Source organism: Cyprinodon tularosa, unplaced genomic scaffold (assembly GCF_016077235.1).
Source record: "Cyprinodon tularosa strain WSP-4 unplaced genomic scaffold, ASM1607723v1 ctg210, whole genome shotgun sequence".
Classification (NCBI taxonomy): Eukaryota; Metazoa; Chordata; class Actinopteri; order Cyprinodontiformes; family Cyprinodontidae; genus Cyprinodon; species Cyprinodon tularosa.
The window spans coordinates 885,571-910,826 of NW_024038779.1; the positions used below are offsets into that span (position 1 = coordinate 885,571).

The 25,256-nt window shown below is 37.6% G+C and overlaps 2 protein-coding genes across 4 annotated transcripts; one reads left to right on the forward strand and one right to left on the reverse strand.

The window, feature by feature from the left end:
- Positions 1-357: 357 nt before the first annotated feature.
- On the reverse strand, positions 358-4,473 carry si:ch1073-143l10.2 (uncharacterized protein LOC565165 homolog). The gene is made up of 7 exons (XM_038285469.1): positions 4,234-4,473; positions 4,095-4,158; positions 3,899-3,983; positions 3,343-3,416; positions 2,258-2,509; positions 2,040-2,161; positions 358-848 (listed from the first exon to the last, which is right to left on the reverse strand). The coding sequence occupies exons 1-7, from the start codon at positions 4,319-4,321 to the stop codon at positions 766-768; spliced, it is 768 nt and encodes a 255-aa protein (XP_038141397.1). The 5' UTR covers positions 4,322-4,473; the 3' UTR covers positions 358-765.
- A 2,851-nt stretch (positions 4,474-7,324) lies between these two features.
- Positions 7,325-24,955, forward strand: edrf1 (erythroid differentiation regulatory factor 1). 3 transcript variants are annotated; one of them, XM_038285472.1, is made up of 25 exons: positions 7,325-7,500; positions 9,339-9,547; positions 10,826-10,892; positions 10,981-11,106; positions 11,189-11,313; positions 11,411-11,558; positions 11,721-11,825; positions 11,945-12,066; positions 14,326-14,437; positions 14,589-14,736; positions 14,826-14,937; positions 15,252-15,363; positions 15,526-15,813; positions 16,805-16,876; positions 16,987-17,128; positions 17,211-17,402; positions 17,620-17,820; positions 17,913-18,131; positions 18,244-18,470; positions 18,555-18,713; positions 20,867-21,016; positions 21,302-21,455; positions 21,569-21,684; positions 21,768-21,940; positions 22,997-24,955. In XM_038285472.1, the coding sequence occupies exons 1-25, from the start codon at positions 7,402-7,404 to the stop codon at positions 23,160-23,162; spliced, it is 3,744 nt and encodes a 1,247-aa protein (XP_038141400.1). In that variant the 5' UTR covers positions 7,325-7,401; the 3' UTR covers positions 23,163-24,955. The 3 variants fall into 3 exon arrangements, with proteins under 3 accessions (XP_038141400.1, XP_038141402.1, XP_038141401.1); XM_038285474.1 differs by having other exon boundaries at positions 21,771-21,940; XM_038285473.1 differs by having other exon boundaries at positions 17,214-17,402.
- Positions 24,956-25,256: the final 301 nt, after the last annotated feature.

A 25,256-nucleotide genomic window follows, 5' to 3' on the forward strand; every position in this document is an offset into this window, starting at 1 on the left:
AATACCCACTACATATATAGTAGTGACTGAGGGAGAAGCGTGAAAAACTTTTTTTTTTTTCTTCCCTTTAATTGGGGAAATATTCATAAAGATATTACATGAAAGCCAAATATTATTAAAAAACATATATGGACATCATATTAGTCCAAAGGCCCAATATGCATGGCAACAAAAAAAAAAGAGCTCTGGTAATTTCATAAGAATGAACATTTGCATGTTTTTTTTATTTATTGCCTCAATTCATAGATTACCTAAAAATGCTTGTAAAAACTTTTGCTAAAGATTCAGCAGGAATTTTAGCCATTGTTAAAAAAAATAATTTAAGATGGAAGGCAGAAAAATGAATATCACAAACAGTTAAGTTAACATTCCTTTATTTTTTTTTTACTACTTCCAAATAAAAACACTAGAATATAATAAATACTTGGGACTGGGTTTAGTTTTTTCTGCTTTACAAGAGATGGTTCATTTTACAATAACAAAAACCAGACATTTAGCACAAACAAAAATCAATCTGTGTTATGCCTGAAAAAAAAAAAAAAAAAAAGTATAACAAAAATAGTATTGGCCAGATGATCCAAATGACAGGTTGATTATTCATCCATAATGTAATTCTACAACATATTTGGATTAAGAAATCAATTTTATAGCTCATGGTTATTATTTTAACACAATATAAAATAAAATAAAATAATAAAGATCATTTTGTCAACATTTGGTTTCCTTTCAACAAGAACAGATCAATAAATGTGAATACAAGGATGTCTAAGATCCCAGGGCGATACCAGACTTTTTCTGACGCAGCGAAGCTGTTTTTATCTGAACATCCTCTGTAGCGTTACAGACTCCTGAGAACCAGATCAGAAAATTAACAAGTTATAACAAACATTAGGAAACCATGTAGAATCAGTCTACAATTTTCAATTGCTCTTTAAAATAATATAATTTTATTACCCTGCAAAGGTATGACTACCTATGTATTTTCGTTAACCACTAAAGGGTTAATTAATTGATGCTATATTTTTTTGAAGAGTAAAACAATGTTATTTTTGTTGTGTTAGTGCAATTAGATTATTCTCTGTATCAGGGATCTACAAAAAAAAAATGAGATAAGACATCAGAATAGCAAAAGCTTGAATAATTATTTGGGTGTCCTTTACCACTTGATGCATACCGTTAATCCTCTAATATAGGACAGGGACTTTATTTCACTCAGGTACATCTTGGTCCAAGCCATTATTGGAAGGAGGCCAGAATTAGACAGGCCTCTATTTCTATTTGATCAAAACAGACTACCAGTGGAATGAACAAATACAAGATTTTGTGTCTCTTTGAACCTATAAAATACTAGTTTCTTTTATAGAAAAAGTACAGTTACCATAACGGTATACAGAAGATTATTCAGACATCTTCCAGCAGCTGCAATTTTTCTGCACAGCAATACGAAAAAAAAAAAAGGAAAAACAAAGAGAATGGAATCTTGGCCAAACTGAATTGTAAAATAAAGTTTAAAAAAATAGAATGGAAACTGTTCTGCGATCACAGCGAATTTTTATTTGAGGCAGGCTAAGTGGAAGTAGGCTACCAGTATCATATATATCAAGGGAAATTCAGAACAACGAAGGCCAACGAAATTCTGTCATTTTAACGCTGCCTGGTTACCATCAGACCTACCGGTAATCCCATTTGTCGTTCAGATCAGAACGATTGTGTAAGGCCACTACGATCTCTGTGTAGGGATGGGACTTCCCATGCTAATGGCTTGGATTTGTTAGCAAACATTGCCCCTCTGTCGTACATGTATGTTACTATCACAAGTTGTTGAGGAATGCCCAGGAACATCGTTGGTTCTAATTGTAGCCCCGGCCTGTATACGAGTCCGGCCATTATTTACCTCCACCGACAGAGAGACTGGCCACTATTAGAGACCTGGCCACTAATGGAATACAGACCAATATTAGAGGATTTACGGTATAATAACAAAATTCAAACTTCTTGTGAGTGATATCTAGGTGTGATATTTAATAGAGAATTCTTACTCTGAATGACTGACAGAGACGTTCCTTTTGCACCATCCATAGTCTCTGTAAATAAGGGAGTAAACTGTGATTCCCTTTCCTGGCGGAAATGCTTCTTCAGCCGTTTGCTCAGATGTTGCCACCTGGTAAAATGAAGAAAAAAAAAAAAAATTTTTAGAAAAAAAATTAACCAAATGATTATACGTCAAGTTTACTGTAAATCACAAAACTGATTCTACTTTTCTGATATGTCGTTGTGTTTATTAAGTCGTTCTGCTTCTGCACTCTTTTCCTCCATCCATCGCTGCACAAGTTGCTCGTTGTCTCTCTGAGCCTGCTCCAAAGCCTCCTTTAGTTGGGTCTGCTCCCATCTCAGGGCTGTCAGCTCTTTGGACTGACACTCCACGGTGAACTCCAACTCTATAAGGGTTGCCTTTAAATCTTTTTTCGCTTTAGCCAGATTGAGTGCCTCTTGGTGGTACTGGGACACACTGGAACATTAGAAATGTTAAAATATTCAGTGATCTCCTTGCAGGACTGTGACTCGGCACTTTAAGATATCAGATTTCATGGTACAAGTCAAAAACATAAGAGCAGCCTTTTTCCCCAATTTGTTGCAGACGTCATAGCATTGCACAATGCTATGCTTCTGATTTGTTCACTTTTTTCTATCCAGCATCGAAAACAAACACAAGCTGATCCAGAACATATTTTTCTTTAAAATTGGAAGTTTTCACAGAGAAAATACCAGATGATAATATTCTTATCATAAATTCGGTGGAAATCTGGAAAACTAAATATGGTTTTCTAAACCATAAAGAAATGTTGTGATTAAATAAAGGTGGGGTCATTCTGCCAACTGGTAGTAACTTTGGATTATTTACAGTTCAGTTTGAATTGAAAGAGCAGAACAGCCAAACATACAGTCCTCTGGCCACATGTAAGCCACGTTAAGTTTGTTAGTTAATCATTAGGAAGAATTTAAACAGTATCATTCTTCTAGAGACATTCAATTCAGCCTAAAGTATAAATATTATAAAAATATAGATTTTCTGAACAGAACCTTTCATGCAGTTTATTATATGGAGACAAATAAGCTTTCAAATAATTGGACGTATTTGGTACTAATCATATGTTTGATAAGATTGACACAACTTTAATAGTAACTGATAAAATTTGGTAGGCAGATAAGTATCCGCCCAGAAATTTAACTTCATCACTACTCTAAGATAAAGTTTATTAATTTCAGGGTCGATCATTTATTTCCATACATGTCTGTTTGTCTGATAGAATCTATTTGGGAATTGACAGGCTGAAAAATTACCGTGAGCGCCAGTATTGTAGCTCAGCTTCTTTCACATACAAGACCGAGGTCATGTCAGAGACGGTTTGAGATAGCTGGGGAGAAAACAGAAGGGATTGACTGATTGGATTATGGGAAGATAGAAGCAGTTGAAAGGTCAACAAATTGCACAAATCGAACAACAAGGAAGAGAGTAGTCAATTCAGGTTTCTGTCGTACAACTTATATAATGACTATAGCAAAAAAAAAAATATCTTCAAATCCTCTTTTAATGCATTTAAAGTTGATTTTATTTAAGTCAAATGCTTATCTTAGATACTCAACTTCGGGTTATTATGAAAAGGTCTGCATGTGCAGGTCCTAAAAGTAGATAATATAGTCAGAACGTTAAATTTAATCTTTTTAAGTTAAACTTATGAATATATTTCAAGTATGCATTTGTGTTTATTTTGATGACTGTGCCATAACATTTGTTAAAAACCTATATTTATCAAAATACTCAAATAAAATTATTTATATTTGCAATGATCACATTTTTATTTGATTATTTCCATTGATTATCTTGTATTAGACGCACCTTGTCTGCCAGGTGTTCACTTTCTCTCAGCTGAAGTTGAAAGAGTTTGCAATTTATTCCAGCTTCTACTCCTGCTATATCCAAACTTTAAAAAAGAAGAAAACAAACGTTAAGTAGTAAAAACAATAATAATAATAAAATAAAGAAAAAAAAGTTATACATAAAAGGTTTAAGAGGATCTAATTTGTTATACAACCTCTTTCCCTGAATATCCTCCAAAATCTGTTTGCGTATTTCAAGTTTTTCCTCCAATTGAGACACTAGAGAGAAACACGTATCTATGTCAAAGCGGTGAGGACCGTAAATAATTCAGAAATAGAGTAAATTATTCTTACATTTAGAGAAAACGCCAACAAATGGAAGTTTTTCTTTATCGTCTCTGTGAAAAAGTCGATCTCTCACGTGATTCTTCCAGCTCTCCATTGTTACATATAATAAAAACACTTCACACAAAGCCACAATCCAAAAACACCCAAGATACCAACGATAGGCTCTGTTTTCTTTACCTTTTGGGGAAACTAAATGAGCTTCTTCTCAACTGGGAATCAGAACTTGTGTGAGGCAGTCAGGTTGCGCAGCTCCCCGCTACAACTACAGGGCCGTTTGTGAAGTTAAGCCATAATCAAAAATAGGCAGGGGCGGAGCTAGATGCGGGGCCAGGGTGGCCATGACCACCCTTGGTAAATCATTGGCCACCCCTACTATTTTTTTCCCTGTAACACAGACGGTGGCAGCAGTAATACTCTGAAGGGAAATGTTCAAACTTATTAAACATTTAAACTTTTCATATATTAACAACTACTTGACAACAGAAACACTGTGGTTAATTATGCACATCAATATACAAACATTAAATATGATAAATACAGAATTCATGCTCTTTTCAGAACTACATTTTGAATTATTTGGGGTAAAGATAAAATGATGTGCCTCTGCAAATCATCTAGGAGTCTTCAGTGAAATCATAGATAAATGATTACTTTAATAACTTAAAAAAAATCATTAAATGTGGATATTAGTAGATTTAAACATAATTAATTTGCAGAATGATTATTGATAAAAGTAGGTAATGACTATGTAAAATATGTTCGCCCCAGAACTCAAACCTGAAAGAATTTTGTCCATTATACCTTTTATTTACACATTATATATGTTTAAATAGATCCGTCTATTTGTTAGCAAAAGCTGAAGGAAAGTATAGTTTGTCTTTATTTAGAAAATATGCTCATTCCTGTTTGAACAGTGTAGATTGACCCTGAGGTTCTGATGCCTTTCGGCCACCCCTCAATGTTTATTGGTTATTGACTGGCCACCCCTATTAGGATTTTCTGGCTACGCCTCTGAAAATAGGAGAAATATGCATGGTTATTTAGCGTGTTTTTCAAGAGAAAAATAATTTTATTCCAAGTCATTTTTTCATGATATCATTCATTCATTTATAAAAATCTTACTTTGTTAAATAATTCAATTAAATTCAGGTTATTTCTATAGCACCAATTCACAACACGTCATCTCAAAGCACTTTACAGTTCACCAGATCATACAGTCAAATTAATTCAAGGTTTTCTATCAAAGGTAAACCAGCTGATTGCATCGACTCATTGACTCGAATGCAATCCATCACACTAAGCATGCTTGTAGCGACAGTGGAGAGGAAAAACTCCCTCTTAGCCATCTGCCGAGGCCGACTGGGGTTCAGGGAGACAGAAGCAGAGATACAAACAGCAACTGTAAAAGAAAGCACCATCCAGGAACCACACAGCCAGGCTCCGAGCCAACTTCCATGTCAGAGGATGAAGAGAGCACATCCAGCAACTCACAACCAGAGAAACAGTACTACACTGAAAAACAGGCTGATCTCCAACATCTATAAACAAAGGTGTTGATGGCAGCAGCACAGCTGATATTTCTCTCCAGGATGGTGTCACAGCCAAGCAGGAACAGATGAGGCAAAGCTACTATTAGAAAAAGAAGAGAGAGTATAATGTTAGAGATTAAACTAACAGGTTCTGCAGAGTGAAAGAATAGAGATAGAATGAAGCAGAATGATGACATAGAGATCCCTATGTCCTCCAGCAGTCTAAGCCTATAGCAGCATAACTATAGAAATAGCTCAGGATAACCTCAGCCACTTGAACTATAAGCTTTATCAAAAAGGAAATAAATAAATGTTTAGTTAAGAGCTAAATGTTTATTTAACAAGCTTAATGTTTAGTTTGGAGCTAAATATTTATCTAACAAACTAAATATTTTATATGGAGCTAAATATTTATTTTAAAAAAACTAAATATTTTATTTGCAAACTAAATATTTAGTTTGGAGCTAAATAGTTATTTAACCAACTAAATATTTAGTTCGGAGATAACTATTTATTCAACAAACTAAATATTTACTTTGGAGATAAATATCTATTTAAAAAAAACTTAATATTTAGTTTGCAAACGAAATATTTAGCTTGGAGCTAAATATTTAGTCAAAAAACTAAACATTTACTTTGAAGTTAAATATTTATGTTTAAAAAAACTAAATATTTTATTTGCAAACCAAATATTTGATTTGGAGGTAAATATTTGTTTAACCAACTAAATATTTAGTTTGGAGTTAACTATAACGATTCATAAAAATCTCATAGATGTATTTTATAGATAAATGGGATAGAAAGAGTTTTTATTTTGTTTCTCAATTCACTGATATGTACAGGTCAGTTAATTGGGTCTGTTTAGAGAGTTGTTATGATAGTTGTAATGACTGCCTGTGCAACAAATATACAGATAATTAGAAAACAACGGATGTATTTAGTTTAGATTATGTTCCCAATACTTTTAAACCGGAGCTACAATTACAATTTGTGTCTGCTAGGAGACTTTCAGAATAAAAGCCCTCAGAATAAAACAGAAGGTGCTCCATCTTTCTAGAAAAAACTCCATGTATTTCCGGTTTAAGTCTCTTTTCATAACATGTTTATGAAAAATGCTTCTCTTAAAAAAATTTTGGTTTTATGTGTAGCATATAAGTCATTAGTTTTAATCTTTTGGATCAACTTTTAAGGCGTTTATTTCTCATAAATAGGAAATAAGAGGAGTTTGTGCAGTTTGTCTTACCGTTAAACCGGAAGTTGTTGTTAGCTTGTTGTCAGTGAGAGAGGCTGCAGATGGGAGGTAGGCTACAGGCTTCTAAGACCTGTTTATTTACTACTAACAATATATTATTTACATTATAACAGGCACCAATAAGTTATCATTTGAATTTGGGTTAGCTTTAACGCTTAAAGGTATTGTGAATCTACTTTTTTTCCACGCTATCTGCTGTTTTGTTGAGCTAGCTTGACAATCTAACTAACTCTGGAATAACCTCTGACTTCGTCTAAACAATTAAGTTATTTCGTGCGTTATGGAGACAATCTATGGCTGTTTCATGAGTCCTAAGAGCAAAGTGTTTGTTTTCCAGTTTTTAGGAGTTCGTAGATGAGAGTAGAAAGGTGAGGAATAAGACACTTGTTCACTATGAGCTCAGCAGCTGAGGACAGAGAGCCTGGGATTCCCATGGATCATTCAAAAGAAGATCTTGGTGGAGCCGCAAACACGGGAGATTACAGCAAACATGTAAGTAATTAGACCAAATCTATCTTTATCGCGTTTAAAACTAGACGCTATTCTCTTTACTGAAGATAATGTTTTGTTTCCTTAAGTGACTTGCATTGTTGTCTTTAATCTCTTCAAAATAAAAACACCCGAAGTAATTAGATCATTCAAAATATTTTAAATCTATTATGTTCCCACAGTATAAAACTAAGCATAATAGTTGTATGGGAAAATACAGATTTGAAAGAGTAGGAAAAAATAAAATTGTAAGTGTTATAAGAGTTAAAGAGTGTATTTTTCTAAATTACACTCATTCATTGAAAATCAAAACCTGTTGAAACTAGCAGTACCAAACTTTCTTATAGTCACCTTATTTAAAATGTAGGTACTTATTCACTAACAAAGTTTTAAAACATTACCATTGTTTTAATCTGTAATAACTAAGAAAAATCAGACGTGTAGAAAAATGTGTATCAAGGGCTCATTATTAAATTGATTCTAACATTTAAGTGTTGGGCTTAAAGTCTGTTAACGTCTGTGGCTTAGACTTAGACAGAACTCTATTGATCCCTTGGGAAGACTCCCTCCGGAAATTAAGGTTACCAGCATCTTACGTGACAAAAAAGTATTAAAGGAAAATTCCGGTTTTTAACACTTTTAGCCCCTTTTCTGTAGTGTCCAGGATGAAATCGAATGATCGACACCAAAATTTGGACGATTGGTCCTGTCTCGGCTATTTGGCTCATGTAGAATCCCCCCTGGCTGCTTCAGAATGGCTTGCATAGTGCATGTCAGATAATGTCCTTAAAACAACCTTAAACGTTCTTTTTTTAAAATATGCTACTCACCGGGTCGTCAGCGCTGTTCAATGACGTTCCAAAAAAAGTTTCGTGAAGAAAAACCGTTCCTGTCTTGTTTTATTTAGCATTTTGTAAATCCCAGAACAATTTTTTCCGATACATCACAACCGCTTATAAACTTCCGCTTCCCGTTCGAATCTGAAGCGTTGCACACTCCAGACCACTAGTTGGCGACAATGTCTCTATACTTTGGGAATGTAGGACCACTGTGTAGGACATAGCAAACAAATTTTCAGAGTTTTTTAAAGTGTTTAACAGAGACGTTAGCACCTCGACATCGGAGTACACAGAGTGAAGCAGAAACACTTGGGCCTTGCGAAAGGACTACAACTAAGCGTAAACAGGCCCCCTTTCCGTTTCCGGTGGCGGAGGGATATTGACTATTCCAACAGAACTCAATGGGATTTACAAAATGCTAAATAAAACACTACAGGAAAGTTTTTTCTTCACGAAACTTTTTTTGGAACGTCATTGAACAGCGCTGACGACCCGGTGAGTAGCATATTTAAAAAAAAGAAAGTTTAAGGTTGTTTTAAGGACATTATCGGACATGCACTATGCAAGCCATTCTGAAGCAGCCAGGGGGGATTCTGCATGAGCCAAATAGCCGAGACAGGACCAATCGTCAAAATGTTGGTGTCGATCATTCGATTTCATCCTGGACACTACAGAAAATGGGCTAAAAGTGTTAAAAACCTGAATTCTCCTTTAAGTTAAAATTAAGCAACAAAAAAGTATTAATATATAATTATTATCATTATTATTATTATATATTATTATATGTATTAATATAATATTATTATATTATTAATATATAATGTATAAGTGGCTTTCAACTGGAGTGGATTTGACATTAATTTTTTTTCTGACAAAATATAACCCTTTTCTCGTTAATTTTACATTTCAGCGGAATAATTGTTTAAGGCTTTAAATGAATAGATTAACATTAACTTGGTTATTATTCCTAAATTCTAAAATGATATCTGTCTTATTTTGAAGGATATGATGGTTTGTTTGGGCAACAGCGAAGTGAAAAGCAGTGCTGTGGTCAAGTACTCTGCTGCCCCGCCTCCAACCACCTATGCCCTCCTACAGGAGAAAACAGACCTAAAGCTGCCACCTGCCAACTGGTTGAGAGAAAACTCCAAGCTGGGCAGTGCTGGCACCACTGTGTTAGGCTCCAGTAGCAGGAGCAAACCTTTCTCCAGGTATTCTATTTAGGTTTGCAGAAATTGGTCACTAGACACCTGCTTCTGATTTTCTTTCACAACATTAATAAAATATCCCATATATGTGTTGAACTAGAGACAAATTAATGCTTGCGAGAAAAGCATTAAGAAAAGCATTAGTCACAGAAGCTATGTGCTTTTACAAACTGTAGATGATCACCAGCTTGTTGCCATCACTTTCAGCTAACCTTTAAGTGCAGATTAGACTTCTGCAACCACACATGGTTGCAGAGGCTATTTATCAGAAGCATAAATTGGCCTTTATGCTCTGATGCATAGCCTCTGCAACGGTCCCCCGCGCCCTCTGCGCAGAGGTTCTGCAACTGTTGTCCCGTACCTCAAAAAAAAATCCTGAGTATGTGACGGACGGTCGTAAACCATCGCAGACCTCAAGTGGAAGTGTGCAGAGAAAAAGCAGCTGTGATTGGTCCTTGGTATGCCTTTCCGTCTGTTAAAATGGCGCGCCATTTTTAAAAACAAAGGAACAACTACAATGGACAACTACGACAAAAGGTTTATCGGTCTTTTTGCCTACTCCATTAACAGAACCTGTTCCTCTTCGATGTCTAACAACTCTAGATCCATCTCCATGACCGTGATGTCTTGCAGACGCGCCATTGTTGTTTTGGAAGATAAACAGTCCCGCGGGCGCCGCTGAAGTTCTCACGAGTTCTCGAATAGGCTCCCCCTTGTGCTTTGGCGGGAAACTGCTGTGAGTCCCTAGAATCTCCAGACCGACGGTGCAAAAGCATACCAGCAAAACTGGTTTGCGACCGCACCCAAGCGACATTTGATGTGTGCGGTTGCAGAAGTGTAATCTGCCCTTAAATTGGCCTTTAGGCAGGCTCAAGAAAAGTCAAGAAAGCAGCATAGGAAATGCACGTTGCGGCAATATATAAAAAAATCACCTCACCTTCAGCATTGCCACCACTGTATCTAAAGTCATGCATGACAAACTTATTATGATCCCTATCTGACCAAACACAAGAGAGCACAAAGTAAATGAAAAGCAATCAAACTTTAGTCAGAAAAAGAGAAGCTGATCACCAGAGAGATATATTCGAAGGATTTTGTTGATGTCGGCACGATTACTCCAATATAACTCAGGCATTTAGAATTATGGATGACCAATGTTTCAAATTTAATTGTATGTTACAGTATGTAAAAAATATTTACATTGAACTGATTTTCATTTTTAAATAGTTTTCTAAGTGCAACAGGATGGACTAAATGTAACAAATTTTTTTGTCTTCACAGTTTTGGGATGGCCTATGACTTCATTGATTGCATCGGGGATGACGTGGATGTCGTATCAGATTCTGAAGTCAGTTGGGCTTATCCACTGCTTTCTGTACTTGTCTCTGAAATTATACCTATAGCCAACAATATATATTGTTTTCTGTTTTCTTCAGAACATCAAAAAACTTCTGAAAATCCCCTACAGTAAGTCCCATGTTAGTATGGCTGTTCACCGTGTGGGAAGGACATTGCTTCTGGATGAGCTGGATACTCAGGAACTCTTAAGGAGATCCTCGCAGGTACAGGAACACGTTTCATTACAATCCGTTGGAGGAGTTATGTTAAGATTGGTAACTGTGTCCTCAAATGTATTTGGTGTAGACTGGAGATTGGACATGGCTCAAAGAGATTTACCAGCGTCTAATAGATCAAAAATGGCAGAGAAAGAAGAAGAGCAAAGAACACTGGTATCAGAAAGCCATCCTGTCAAAGTTCCTCTACTATAGGTGAGTGTTTGGTTCTATTTCTGGATGAGTTTTAGCGTACAGTTAAAATGGATCTCTGTATATGCTTTAATAACACTCTAACTTATGTTCCTTGCAGTATAAATGGTGATGGGGCGGCAGATCCAGTAACAGAAGACATGATTAAAGATGACGAAGAGAATGGAGCTGAGGAGTACAGCTCCTCTTGGCCTGCTACTTTCACCAGCACAATGTCTGAAGCAGAGGAAACAGATACTCCCAAACAGGTTATTTAGCTACTAAATTATGAAGGAATTGTCCCTGAGAGCAACATGGGATTTAGAAAGATTTAAAACACAAATATAAGGCTAACTTTGGTCTGAATTATTTTTTATTTGATTTTCTGAAATGTGTAAAAAAATGAAATGCTTATGTTGTTTAACATGCAGGAAAGTGTTCCAGAGGACGGCAACTTTGCTTTAGGTCAGGTGACTTCAGTTGGTTCAACTGAGCAGAACCTTCCTACTCTCTTCAATGAAGGGGAGAACAGTCAGGTAGCATCATATTGTTTTGCTTTCCCAATATACAATCCTGCTACAGCAGATTATTTTTTTGGTTTTGAAAACTCAAATATACACACTGTTGCATATACTTTGATTTCATGTATTTACAGGGTTTAAGGAATGACTTTGTGCGAAACATCATGTGGACATTTGAGGATATCCACATGCTGGTTGGATCCAACATGCCTATTTTTGGAGGGGGTCGATACCCTGCTGTCAGTCTGAGATTAAGGTTAGATGTTTGATTCATGTTCTCTCATTGATAATCGTTTTTTTTTTTTTTTTTTTCAAGAAAAGCAAATATATGTGTATGTGTAACTCAATATTCTTCTGGGATCTAATGTGTTAGAAATTTTAAGTTATCTGCACACATAGTGTCTATGGTCGGCCTGTAGTAAGAACAGTATTTACCTGCTTAAACAGTTTTTAGATTATAATCATAGATGTCAATGGACTTTACTGAGATTTTAATGAATTAAATGAAGACAGTTGCACAACGTAAAGAATTTAAATAAATTTTTTTAAGAATAAAGATCCAGAAATAAATTCTGCTTACATGTACAGAGAAAAGAACACATCTTAATGTTGAATATGACGTTATGAAGCACCATGAGTGCTGTAGGAACAAGTGGGCATAGTGCAGATGGGAAAAAAGTGGATAAACCATCAAAGTTTGAGAGAATAGTAGTTTTTCATTCAATTGCAAAATGTTCTATTTGAAGATATGAAGTAATATCTCGGTGCTTTAAATGACAATAAGCTGCATTGCTTGAAGTAAACACATAGCGACTCATGCAGATGAGCTATTTCTGTTCAAAAACATTTGATGAGATCGCAATGGGAAACCAGTGAGGCCCAGAAATTAAAGGTATAGTGGAGGATGTTCTTTTTCCAGGTGGGTCATCAAAGTAAGTGGTCCCCCTCTAATTGTCAATCATTCTGGGGATAGGTTTACGTAAGGCTGTCCTACGTGCTCGTCCCTAGGTAGCTATCTTTTTCTGTGCATGCGCACTTTCAGGTGTATATGTGTGGTGAGCTATGGTTTCAGACAGTCATTGAAGTTCACTTTTCTCACCGCGATTCTTTGAAAATGGCTGAGGGTCGTATGAGGGGAAAAATTGCAAATCTTCTTTTGGAAAGTAAGCTTTGATAAATGATGTAAACAGGTGCAATTTGTAAACAAAGCGTGCACGAGGAGAAATGGGCTCGCAGACGTTTAACAGGCGTTCCCTCTCTGGAGCAGGTACATGGTTGTGCATTCGCATTTTTTTAAAAGTGGAGTGGGCCGTTTCTTTCAAGAATTAGGGAAAATCCTCCCCTATACCTAAAGGACAGCGCCTCTGCCACAAAGGAGAAGTAATCTCTGATCACGGCAGAGGCTTGGATTACAAAACTCTTTGTCAATTGTTTTTTGTTTTTATCTTTACAAGTTTGACATCATTAAGATGCACATACTCCACTATTAAAAATCTGTTAATAATTCAAATAACCCCGGGACGACTTGTTCATAAGTTTCCCTCCGCCTATCCCACTATGGGATTCAGTATTCCAAGTTTTTAAGATCTCCCAGTTTAGGTTTTTTTTATAATATAAAGAACGGTGCACATTTAAACTGACATATTGGACAATGAGAGATTTTGTCAGAGATGCAGCCAAGAAGAATTCACTTAGCTAGGAGAATTAGTCACAAATATCATAAATCTGGCAATAATATAAAAACTGAATGAGAAAAGGGTTGTTTAAAAGAAAGACAATATAAGTTTCATTTGTAGTTCACCAGCTTGCCAAACTTTTGGAACGAGGTTGTCTGATGTCGCAATACTTTATATGTTTTCATGCCAAATGCTTGTAGGTGGAAACTTATACTGCACCTCTTTATATTCACAGCTAAACACGGTGGAGGAAGCATCATACTGTGGGGATAGTTTACTTCGGCTGGGAGTTGAATGACCTTAAAAGTCTGATTTTAAAAAAGGACTTCAAATGTTTCTGACTTGAGATAGAGCTTCCATTATTGCAACTACTTTAATTATACAGTTGGAGCTACATGTGTGTTAAATAGATCCAGCATATTTATGTGACAAATGGCCTAGTCATAATCCATCAAATCCTAAACCATCCAGATAAACTTGGAATTAAACACATTGCTTGATCAGAAATGTTTTAGATTGGGCATATGAATAAATAAAACTGAATGTTAAACTATTTGTTATGAGTTTCCAATAGAAAACAAGAGCCCTTTGAAAAATGTATGTTGTAGACGAGTTGAGTGAGAATAATAACAAGTACAGGCCATTAAATTAAAGCAATTTTAGCAACTAAAATGAGCTGAAATAAAAGAAGAGTTTATTTGCTTTGCTCTCTTCTCATGTTAAGATGCATAATGGTTGCAAGAAAACTGACCTGCTTCCAAAGATCTTTGTTGTCTCCAAAAAGTGTAATGGTCTCAGTTTGGAGCCCAGATTGAACTCTGGCTGTCTGTGTTTTTCAGGGACAGCAACAAACCAATTAACATTTTAACCGGTATCGATTACTGGCTCGACAACCTGATGTGCAACGTTCCAGAGCTTGTCATGTGTTTTCACGTCAATGGCATTGTTCAGGTAAGTGACCCTTCGCTTCTTAGAGAAGCCTGAGAATCACCACATTCTGTCATTAGCAGCAAAATAAAACTAATTTCTGCTCTCATTACAGTTTGTTGATCTTTTTTTTTTTCTGTTGGAACTCTTTCTGCTTTCTTTGGTTTTATTTCAGAAATACGAAATGATAAAAACGGAAGACATCCCTCATCTGGAGAACTGTACTTTCTCTACCAGAGTAGTAAAAGACATTGCCCAAAATATCCTCTCCTTCTTGAAGTCCAACTGTACTAAAGAGGGTCACACCTACTGGCTCTTCAAAGGTGGGGCGGAGAGACTCTGGTTAAACTGTTCAAACTCTCCTCTGTTTGTGCATCTGAAGGTTTTTACTGTTATGCTCTTGAATCTACAGCTAGTGGGAGTGACATTGTAAAGCTTTATGATCTCACTACCTTGTGTGAAGAGGCTGAAGAAGAGAAATATCAGAATCCCTTTACTCTTCCTGTGGCTGTTTTACTGTACAAGTGAGTATCTTATTATTTTTATACATATTTTCTGATAGTAAAAGGCTTTTGGTCATTCTTGGTTCTTTCAGACTTAAGGTAATACATTTAATGATGCTTATTAAACTAGAACATCCAAATTCAATATGATGGCTTTATTGGTTTTCATTTTGTTCTTCATGATTCTAATTAAACATGGTCTTCACATTCAGTCATATGAACTCTGTAAAATGTGGAAAATCTAATGGGAAGTCAAATGTAAAGTTGACATTTTCTGATGTTAATATATGAAAAGTTGAACTAAGCTTTTGTCTTTTTATATCTTTGGGGTGCAGAGTGGCTAGTAACCTGATGCTGAAAGCAAGTCAGAACAGAAAACACTATGGAAAAATCAGAACTCTGCTCTTAAACTGCGTCAAACTTCTTGATCCAGAGACGCATCCTCAGGTAGGTGCTGTAGAACTGAAACTCCAATTTTTTTTAATATTGAGCCTTCAAAGTCAGCATTTGATAGTCCAGAAAGCGAAGGGGTGAAATCCCTTGACCTGAAGGACCCTCCTCTCTCCTTTTTTTTGATTGTTTTCTTTTGTTCTGACTGCTCACGCTCAGATCATTGCCTCAGCCTACTATATGCTGTCAGAGCTGTTCCAGCTCGACGAGCTTCCCGACGAAGATGGGGGCGAGTCGCTGCGGGCCGGTGGCTCCGAAGACAGCTACAGTGATGAGGACAGGGAGGAAGAGGATGGTGAGGAGGATGATTTGACAGAGGACGGCGAAGAGATTGGATCATATAGCAACTGTGGCAGGCCTCAGGACGATAGCAAAGCTGTGGCCGTGATCCGCTCTGTCGGGGAGCTTTCAGTACCTGAGAAATACAAATCAACTCACCAAATTAGAGTGAGTAATGACTAGGTTTTGGAATTGAAAAGATTTTCACGATTCCGATTCCCTTTTCGATTCTATGAAACGATTCGATTCTTTATCGATTCTTTTTTCGATTCCAATTTGGGGGAAAAAGGAGAACAAACAGTTTGATTATCAGAATCAACTTTGTTTACTTAACTATTGCACAATCTTACAAACTCAACAAGATCAAGATGTCCACAGGAAATGTGAAACTGGAGTAACATCTGTGTTTAAATGAAAAATGAATACAAGAACAAACTTAATAACCAACAATGTCTAATAACAAATGATGGGATAATAACCTATTTTAAATAACAAAAAATACTAATTATAAAACAGTAGTAGGGGAAATTAACAGTTCTTTTGCAGAAAGATGAGCATATCTGCTTTTTCTGGAAGGATACAGGATCTTTCAGGGCTTATGGTGTCTCCAGCCGTGGAGAACACCCTCTCAGATGGGGTGCAGGAAGCCTGCACACAGAGGTAGTTTTCAGCCAGTCCAGATAGCAAGGGCAGCGTATCTTGCTTGTTCCACCACCACAGTGTGGCGCTATCCCTGCAGGGGATGGAGGGCAAGCTTTTATAGAGCTGGATTTCCTGATCTACCCTCTGGGCTAAGGAAAGACGGGGCTTTGATTCAAAAAGTGACCGCAGCTCGCTGTCTTCCTCCTCGAATAGTTATTTCCAAATTGCGTAACTTGCGTAACTTGCGTAACTTACGTAACGTACGTAAAAAACGTGACGTAAGTCGTGCTCCCCAGAGCCGGCGCTCTAGGCTCTGGTGCTGCGGGAATCGAAAAAAGAATCGTTCAGCGAGCTGCCAAACGATGCCATGGAATCGGAAAATACGGAACCGGTTCTGAACAGGAACCGGTTTTCGATTCCCATCCCTAGTAATGACTTTATTTTTTACCTCATTCTGACTTAAGATGGAGAAAGTGGGGTTTTGAAACAATGTGAATATCTTATTCTATTTCTGCAGCCAAGCTGTGCTTTTCCTGTTTCTCAAGACAAAGAGGAGCGATGCAGACACGTCCTAAGCTACGTACTGAAGGCAAGTTTTTGCATTGGTTTGATATTCATCATGGTGTTCTAGAGTCCAGCCCCATATAAGAACAACATTAGTGATGTGCATGTGAATAAAGGTTGTTATTTAATCTGCAGGGGTTAAAAGCAGTAGATGGCAGCATCAAGAAGGAAAGCGATCTACCAGCTGCAGATCCAAACACTCCCATCCCGCTGAAATATGAGGATGGAGCTGCCAACGGAGCGTCGGACAAAGGCATCTCTCTTCTTCTTGAGAGAGGTGAGTCTCTCCAACTATTTCACAAAAGACCATGAAAATAGAATAAAACCCTGATGTCTAAGAGGATTTTCCACGTCCCCAGCAGGGTCAGGGCAGGTGGACCAGAAGCACCCGACACGCTCTGGAATGATCCCAGGCTCCTGGCAGCATCGTATGAAGCTGGAGCTCTTCCTTAAAGCTTCCAAGGCATACTACGTCCTGTCAGACGCAGCCACAAACCTGCTGAAGTACGGCAGAGCCCTGCGCTACATCAAGCTCTCACTGCAGTGTTATGGTGTGCAAACCTTCCTCCATAATATGGCTTTTAACTCCTTAATATCTTTCTTTAAATATTCAGTTTTGCAAATATTTAGCTAGTAGAGTAATAATATTAAAAAAGGTAAAGTTACATTGATCACTGCATAATTATCTTCATCCCCTTACAGAATTAGGATGGTTCCTGAATTGATTGAACAACCCAGGTTTCATCACTTTCCACATTGTTTCCACAGATGCTTACTGTTCTGTGAGTGAAACACTGCACCCACATGTGCTCCAGTTTCACAGCCAGTGCCTGTCCCTGTGTGGAGATATTCAGCTCATGCTGGCCCAGAACGCCAGCAACAGGGCAGCTTATCTGGAGGAATATAGCTACCAGACTAAAGAGGACCAGGAGATCCTGCACAGTCTGCACAGAGAGAGCAGCTGCCAAGGTCAATCCTTTCCTTCTGAAATACTTTGTGGTTTTTAATCATCATTCTGACTCAAGGGTTATTCATTGTTTTGACCTTTTTTTTCTCATTAGACTTCAGTATGGCAACAGATCTGGCCATGGACCCTGAGTACCAGCTGTTTGTTAGCTGTCGATGCTATGAAGCGGCGCATGAACTGCTTACATCTGAGGTCTTGAAAGATCAATCCTCTGAACAGCTGTCCCAGGTCCTTAAACGGCTGGGAAATATCCGCAACGAGATGGGCGTCTATTACATGAACCAGGCAGCAGCCATGCAGACTGAAAAACAAGGTTAATTATTGGCATCTGCTGAATTTCGTAATGCTTTTAGCAGTGTTTTTTTTTTACATAGAGGTAAAACATTAATATTTTTTGCTAAACTCTGTCTCTCTTTCTACTGCAGCAAAAAAGTCAGTGTCTGCAGCAGAGCAGGATCTGTGGAAGAAGAGTTTTGGCTTCTTTGAGAAGGGAATGAAGGACTTTGAAAGCATCAGGGACAGCACCAACACGGCCTTACTGCTGTGTAATACGGGCAGGCTGATGAGGATTTGCGCTCAGGCTCATTGTCCTGCGTCTGCCGACGAGAGCAGAGGGGAGTTCTCTCCTGAGGAGGCCCTTTACTACAACAAGGTCTACTATCAGGGGCTCTTAGCAGCAGGTCTCTAATAGTTTCTAATTATATCCATTTATACTTTTTATTATTTCATCCCCCAGGCCATAGACTATTACTTACAAGCTCTGAGGGCATTAGGCAGCAGAAAGAGCCATCCAGCAGTATGGGACAGTGTAAACTGGGAGCTGTCCACCACCTATTTCACCCTTGCTACGCTTCTACAGGACTACGCTCCACTATCCAGGAAAGCCCAGGAACAGGTGAGTCCTCACTTACTCTACTATACCAGACTCCTAATGATACTGATGCTATACTTCCACCTCCTGGGAACCCTGACAATATGAACAGCAGGCATATAGATTACCTAAAAATAGGAATTTAAATATGCTATAATCATGATATGCTTATGTTATAAGCTGTAGAGGTCAACAGTCATGTGGAAGACTGATGACTTTGTCAAGCAAAGCAGCTCGAAAATCCTGTCCAAGTATCTAAAGATTACTGATTCTATCAAATTAACGTTGGTTAACTTAAAATCTCAGCCGACCTTCAGGGGGATCACTTTTTGTGCCATTCAGCACCGATCCAGTAATTTATGCAGAATAAGCCTCAAACATGAATTTAGTGTGAACACACCACAAAGGTATTCAATGCTCTTTATTATACTGACATTTCTTTATGAAAATATATTTTCTACATTGGACATAGTGTCTTGAAGCACATCAGCATTAACTCATGTATTCGAAACAAATTTACAGTGGGGCGAAAATGTATTTAGTCTGTTTCTGATTGCGCAGGTTCCCCTACTTGGAAAAATGATAGATCTGTAATTTTCAGCATAGGAACACTTTAACTCTGAGAGACAGAATTAGGGGAAACATCTAGAAACTTATTGTAGGAATTTTATGGAAAGAAATTGGTAAACTATGGTGGATAATAAGTATTTTGTGAATAACAAGAGTAGTTTGTAGCTTAATATTTGTTGCTTAATCTTTGTTAATTATCACGCTGGAGGACCCAGCCACACTCCATCTTCAATGCTCTAACTCAGTGGTTCCCAAAGATTTTCTTCTGGGCCCCCCTTTGGATTACAATAAAATATCCACGCCCCCACAGATCGTTCAACCAGATATAATAAATCTATACACATATTTTGTTTTCAAACTCCACTGAAGTTTATTTCACACTTCAGGTTGCAACTAAACAAACTACACCATCTTTACAGTGGAACACTTTTGTGTAACTGTATTTTTTTCATAGTTCTATACTGTAGATTAGAAGAGGATTCTTTGTTGTCTGTGTTATTTTAAACATATTTCTTTTTTTTTATTTGTAACAATATTTAACTTTGCTATAATCTATACATTAAAATAGCCTCTGTGCTAAATGGAGTGAAAACATTTAACAGCTCCCTGAGAGTTTTTTCTTTGTACTTTAATCCTCACATCTTTTCAGTGGCTGTAGTGAGCCTGCTTTTTGCTGTAGATCTTCTCAAATCTGGGTTGCAGCGTCACAACTGTCCATTATGCTCAGTCAAGCAAGCGCTGTTTTTTTTTTTTTTTTTTTTTCACTCATACCGCTTCCCGCGCCCCCCCTGCAGTGGCATTGCGCCCCCCCTAGGGGGCGCACCCCACACTTTGGGAACCACTGCTCTAACTGATGGAAGGAGGTTTGGGCTTAAAATCTCATGATACATGAGATTCTTGCTTCCCTTAACAGGGATCAGTTGTCCTGCCGCCATGCAGAATATACAGCCCCAAAGCATGACGATCCCACCTCCATGCTTCACAGGAGGCATATTGTTCTTGAGATGCAACTCAGCTTTCTTTTTCCTCCAAACATTATCAGTTTAGTTTGTGCTAAAAAGTTATAATTTTCTTTATCCGACCTAATGACATTCTCGCAATCCTCTTTTGGATCGTTAATCTGCTCTCTGGCAAACTTGAAACAGGCCTGGACATCTACTGTCTTATGCAGGGGGACACCCCTGGCTCTATCAGCCGCTCATTTATCAGCATCTCAAAGAAGATACAGATCTGTGAAGGCCAGACATTTGCTTGTTTGCAGGTGACCAAATACTTACTTTCCACCATCATTTGTAAATAAATTATATTTTTCTAAAAAAAAATTTTTTTTTATTCTGTCTGTAACAGTTGAAAATGAAGGGCATCTTCCTTTTTTTAGCTAGGAGAACTTGCACAATCACTGGTCAGTTAAATACTTTATTCCCCACTGTTGGTAAAAACAAAAGCTGTGATATATTTAGAATATGAGTTGAAGTCTTTCAGTTGAATAACTTAAATAATTCAATTCAAGTGATATCCTGCTTTAGTCAGATGCACATGTTCAGTGCAAAATATAATTTAATGATTTCAAAAGTTATGTGAATAATGGTTTATTTGTGTTATGCCAGATTGAACGAGAGGTGACAGACGCAATGATGAAGTCCTTAAAATACTGCGACCTGCAAACAGAGACTGCCCGGCAGCCCCTTTACCAGTACAGAGCTGCAACCATCCACCACCGCTTGGCCTCCATGTACCACAGCTGCTTCCGAAACCAAGTAGGACACAGATCCGCTCACAGACACCCTTATCAAAGAGCTCCCCATGCAGAGATTGCTTTTACTTATGTAACTTTTTTTGGATGTCATAACTGGAAGCTTTCTGCCTCTTGAAAACTGATGAAATACAATGTCTGTATCATCTCTAGCTACCAGCCTAACAGATCAAAATGAACAGAAATACGTTTATAAATAATATAGTCTGTGTGTAATGCATTTGTATGATTAGAGCTGTACTTTCTAATATCTCAATAATCAAACTTTTTGGCTGCGCTTGTGTTACAGGTGGGGGATGAACACTTAAGGAAGCAGCATCGCAGCCTAGCTGAGCTTCATTACAGCAAAGCTGTCTCTTTATTCCTCAGCCTCAAAGATGCTCCATGTGAGCTCCTGCGCACACTGCTAGAGAGGGTGGCCTTCACTGAGTTTACCATGGCAGGTAGGGAACCCTTCATCATAATGATGTTTGGGCTCATATTTCATCCTCAACTAGAGAACATTGGTATTTATACATGAAGCTTCCTAAAGATATTCTGTGTTGCATTTTTAAAGGTCAGAGCAGCAGCGTGGCTAAGTTGAAGAGCCTGATTGGAGCAATAGAGATCATGTCAGAAACCCGCCATGCTTTCCAGCTAATCCATAAGGAGCTGTTGGAAGAGCAGACAGAAGTAAGGAAAATAAAAATGTTGTTTAGTTCCCCTCTGTGACTTGAAGCTTTTTCATATAGCATTAACTCCTTTTATTCCTACAGCAGATTGAACCATCTGCTGCTGATTCAGTGGGCTCTCCCAATAAGAGCAGTGGCGCCTCATCTGGATTGGACCTCCAGGAAGTGCTGAAGTTAATTGGTGTGTTTGAGCCAAGTTTCTCCTTCCTGCTGTTTCAAGTAATCAAACTGATGACGACAACCAAGCGGAAACCAAGGTGACTAGGAGTCTAAACCTCTGCTTGGATGTTTTCTATGAGGGCATTATTGCTGCAATATTATTTGCACATGTGTGTGGGGAGTTGTGTGTCTGGATCTCTATTTGTGTGTGAGCAGTGGGATTTGAAAATTTGTGAGAAGATCTGTGTCTGTACGAGAATCTGCAAATGTGTAAAATAACTTATGTGTAATCCGATTTGCAAATGTGTAAAAAAAAAAAAATCCACAAATCTTTATTCAGATCTACAAATATGTGCTAAGATTTGCAATTGTGTAGATCAGTCTGTAAACACACAGAGATACTTAAGTCTGAAGTATTTTGGCTTCAACACCCAGAAATACAGACAAATCATTGTTTACAAGTCATGCTGTTTCTCGTTAGCTCTCTTTACACATGTGATTTTTGCAACAGTTCTGCTGTGTGAGATCTGCAACTGCGTAGAGAGGATTCGTATGTGTAATAGCTGGATTTTTTTGCCCTGATCACAGGCTCACAGGCTGCGTCTTCCTTCTATAGGGGCATTATTGTTGCAAAGAAGTTGCTTACCCATGGATTATTTGTAGCCTCAAACGTCCAATCCATCTCACTGTTAGCAGCCATCTTTCCTTGACATATAAATCACACTAGCAGGAAAAAAGGAAGGAAGGAAGGAAGGAAGGAAGATGTAGCCTGTGAGCAAGTGAGCCGGCAAGCTCATGTTCAGGGTAGCAAATCGAGATATTACACATATGAATCCTCTCTACGCGTTTGCAGATCTGAAAAGTCATGTGTGTAAAGAGAGCCAACCGAGAAACCACTTGACTTGTAAACAAATTAGTGTCTGTGTGTTCACAGACTTATCTATGCATTTGTAGGTCTGAATGCAGATTTGTTTTTTTTATATATATATATTTGCAAATCGGATTACGCATAAGTTATTTTACACATTTGCAGATTCTTTAGATACAGGCACACAAATCTCACACATTTGCAAAGAATATCGCAACAATAATGCTCTCATAGTTTTCCCACCATTCCAGCGCATCACTGGCTAACTTATTTGTTTGTTTTCCAGCAACAAAGACGAGGACATGTTAAAAAACTATAAGATTGTCTACTCCAAGTTGCTGCGCGCTGACAAAAACGCACCACTCCTCAGTCGCGTAGAGCTCTACATCGAGGTCCTGCAGGAGCTGACCACTTTAGCAGGAAGTGAAAACACAGCAACTAATAAGGCTTGAAAAACCAGAGGAGCAACTGAGTTTTCTGTGCAGCAAGTCTGCACCCAGAGGTTATGGGTTCCTCAATTAAAGGCCCTTTCAACACAGATTACACCAAGCATCCACGTCATGTCCAGAGAGAAAAAAACCTCTGATACGTCATTACAAAACAATGTTTTCTGCTTTTAAGTAGTTAAGAAATTTCAGTCCATGTCTGCCATTTAGGTTAGAATATAAACTCTTCAGTTTTTCACATATGCACCATTTTTAGATATTAAAAAGTAGAGCTCTGATTATATAAACAGATTACACACAGAGTAATATCATTTAATCATATTTATTTCTGTTCTTTATGAGGTGTTGAAAAGCTAAACTTCTGTTTTTTTTAATGCAGAACTTTCAGCCTACTGTCTATTTTAGGACCATGTGCTCTACAGTATGTGCCTTCATTGTTTGATCTGGGCTGAATTATTCCTAAATGACGGCATTGATGCAGAGATGCATGGGGGAGATCAGCATGTGGCTCTGCTGATTTGTTTTTGCCTATTTTGCTTCAACAGGGACCTCAGCATACGATCATGTTGTCAGTTATTTGCAACATTAAACAAGGGATTATTATTTTGGGCAGTGTGTCCAGTTGCAAAGCCCTGCTGGAGAATGAAATCAACATCTCTATAAAACCAGTTACAAAGAAACAGGAGTGAACAAATTGGAGCAACACCAGGAGATGACCTTGCTGACTCGATTCTCCACACTGAACCCCAATTAACGACCGTCTTTCCTGTGGGTTATTTAAAAAAAAAAAAGATTTACATTAGCTGTGTGACACACATTGAAATGGTTTTAGATGCATCGCTCTGGCTGTAATTGGTCTTTCCATTGTGTGACCTTCACTTCTAGAATTGAAATTCTGAGCCATAATGTATGCAGATATTGAATTAACAGAGTAGTTTTAGTGTATACTTTCAGATCTGCAAAGGTAGATATATTTTCCAATCCTTATTAAAGCAAAAAGAAATTCTTCAATGTTCGCAATAGTTTGCCTGCTGTCACCAAACTGAAGATTTTTGCTAAAGATTGAAATACAGTGGGTTATTTATCATACAAAGAGTGTCAAATGAGTCTTTTGATAATAACAAAAAGCTGTCATGCTGAGAAATATGAGTCATCAAACCTGATTTCAGCTCAATAAAACAAGCGAGACAATTCTTTCTGCTATAGCCTTCTGCTCATGCCTTTGTGTTCTGAAGAGAATTCTAGTATCTGTAATTCACAGCTTTATGGCGTCAGATAAAAAAAAGAAACACACAAAAAGCTTTTGGCGTCTTTAAAGGGGCGGGGATAACTGTTTGCATACCTGCACCTTGGCAATTCTGTTTGCTTCACCAGTTTTAAACTGTTTTGTAAAAAAATGTACATTTAGATTATATTTGAGGGTTTCCATAACCTATTTTGTAGAAATTTGTAACTTTTCAGCAAAATAAAAAAAAAAAAAATCAGAAAATCTAAAAGAATTTTTACTTATCAAGGCTCAGAGACTGATTCATCACGTCTCGGTCAAATACCTTTCAGGTTGTGTGCCGTGTTTGGTGTATGGTAATTCTGTGAATAAAGTGTGTTAGATTGAATTGATGTAAGTAATGATATCTGCTTTAGAAGCTGTGCAATAGTTGAGCAACATTCAATGCAAAAAACAAGCAGCATGTGGGTCCACAATGCTGCGTATGAAAGTGAATCTATATTTGTGTTTTTGTTTTGGTTTGCTGCATGGATTGCTGAAAAGAAGTAAAGACATTTTCAATTGTTTGGCTGAATTTCTTCAAAGGTTTTGTGTGTTTTTTTGAACATGCATATTTCACACAGAGCTAGGAGTATAATTTTTAATGGAGGTGGATTAATGTTTCTTTATTTGATCTAAAATGGTTGCATGGATTCACTTTAAGGTGGTCGATTTTAAAGGTGCCGCTGTGTTCTCACAAAGTCACCAGGTGTCCTTGCTGGTCAGTCTGTTGAAAGGAGGACATAATATTCTCACTGTGGGGCTGTTTGTGACCTCACTGTCATTAAAGTGAGTCCACAGCAGATGGAGCTGCAGGTGTGTCCAAACTATTCATG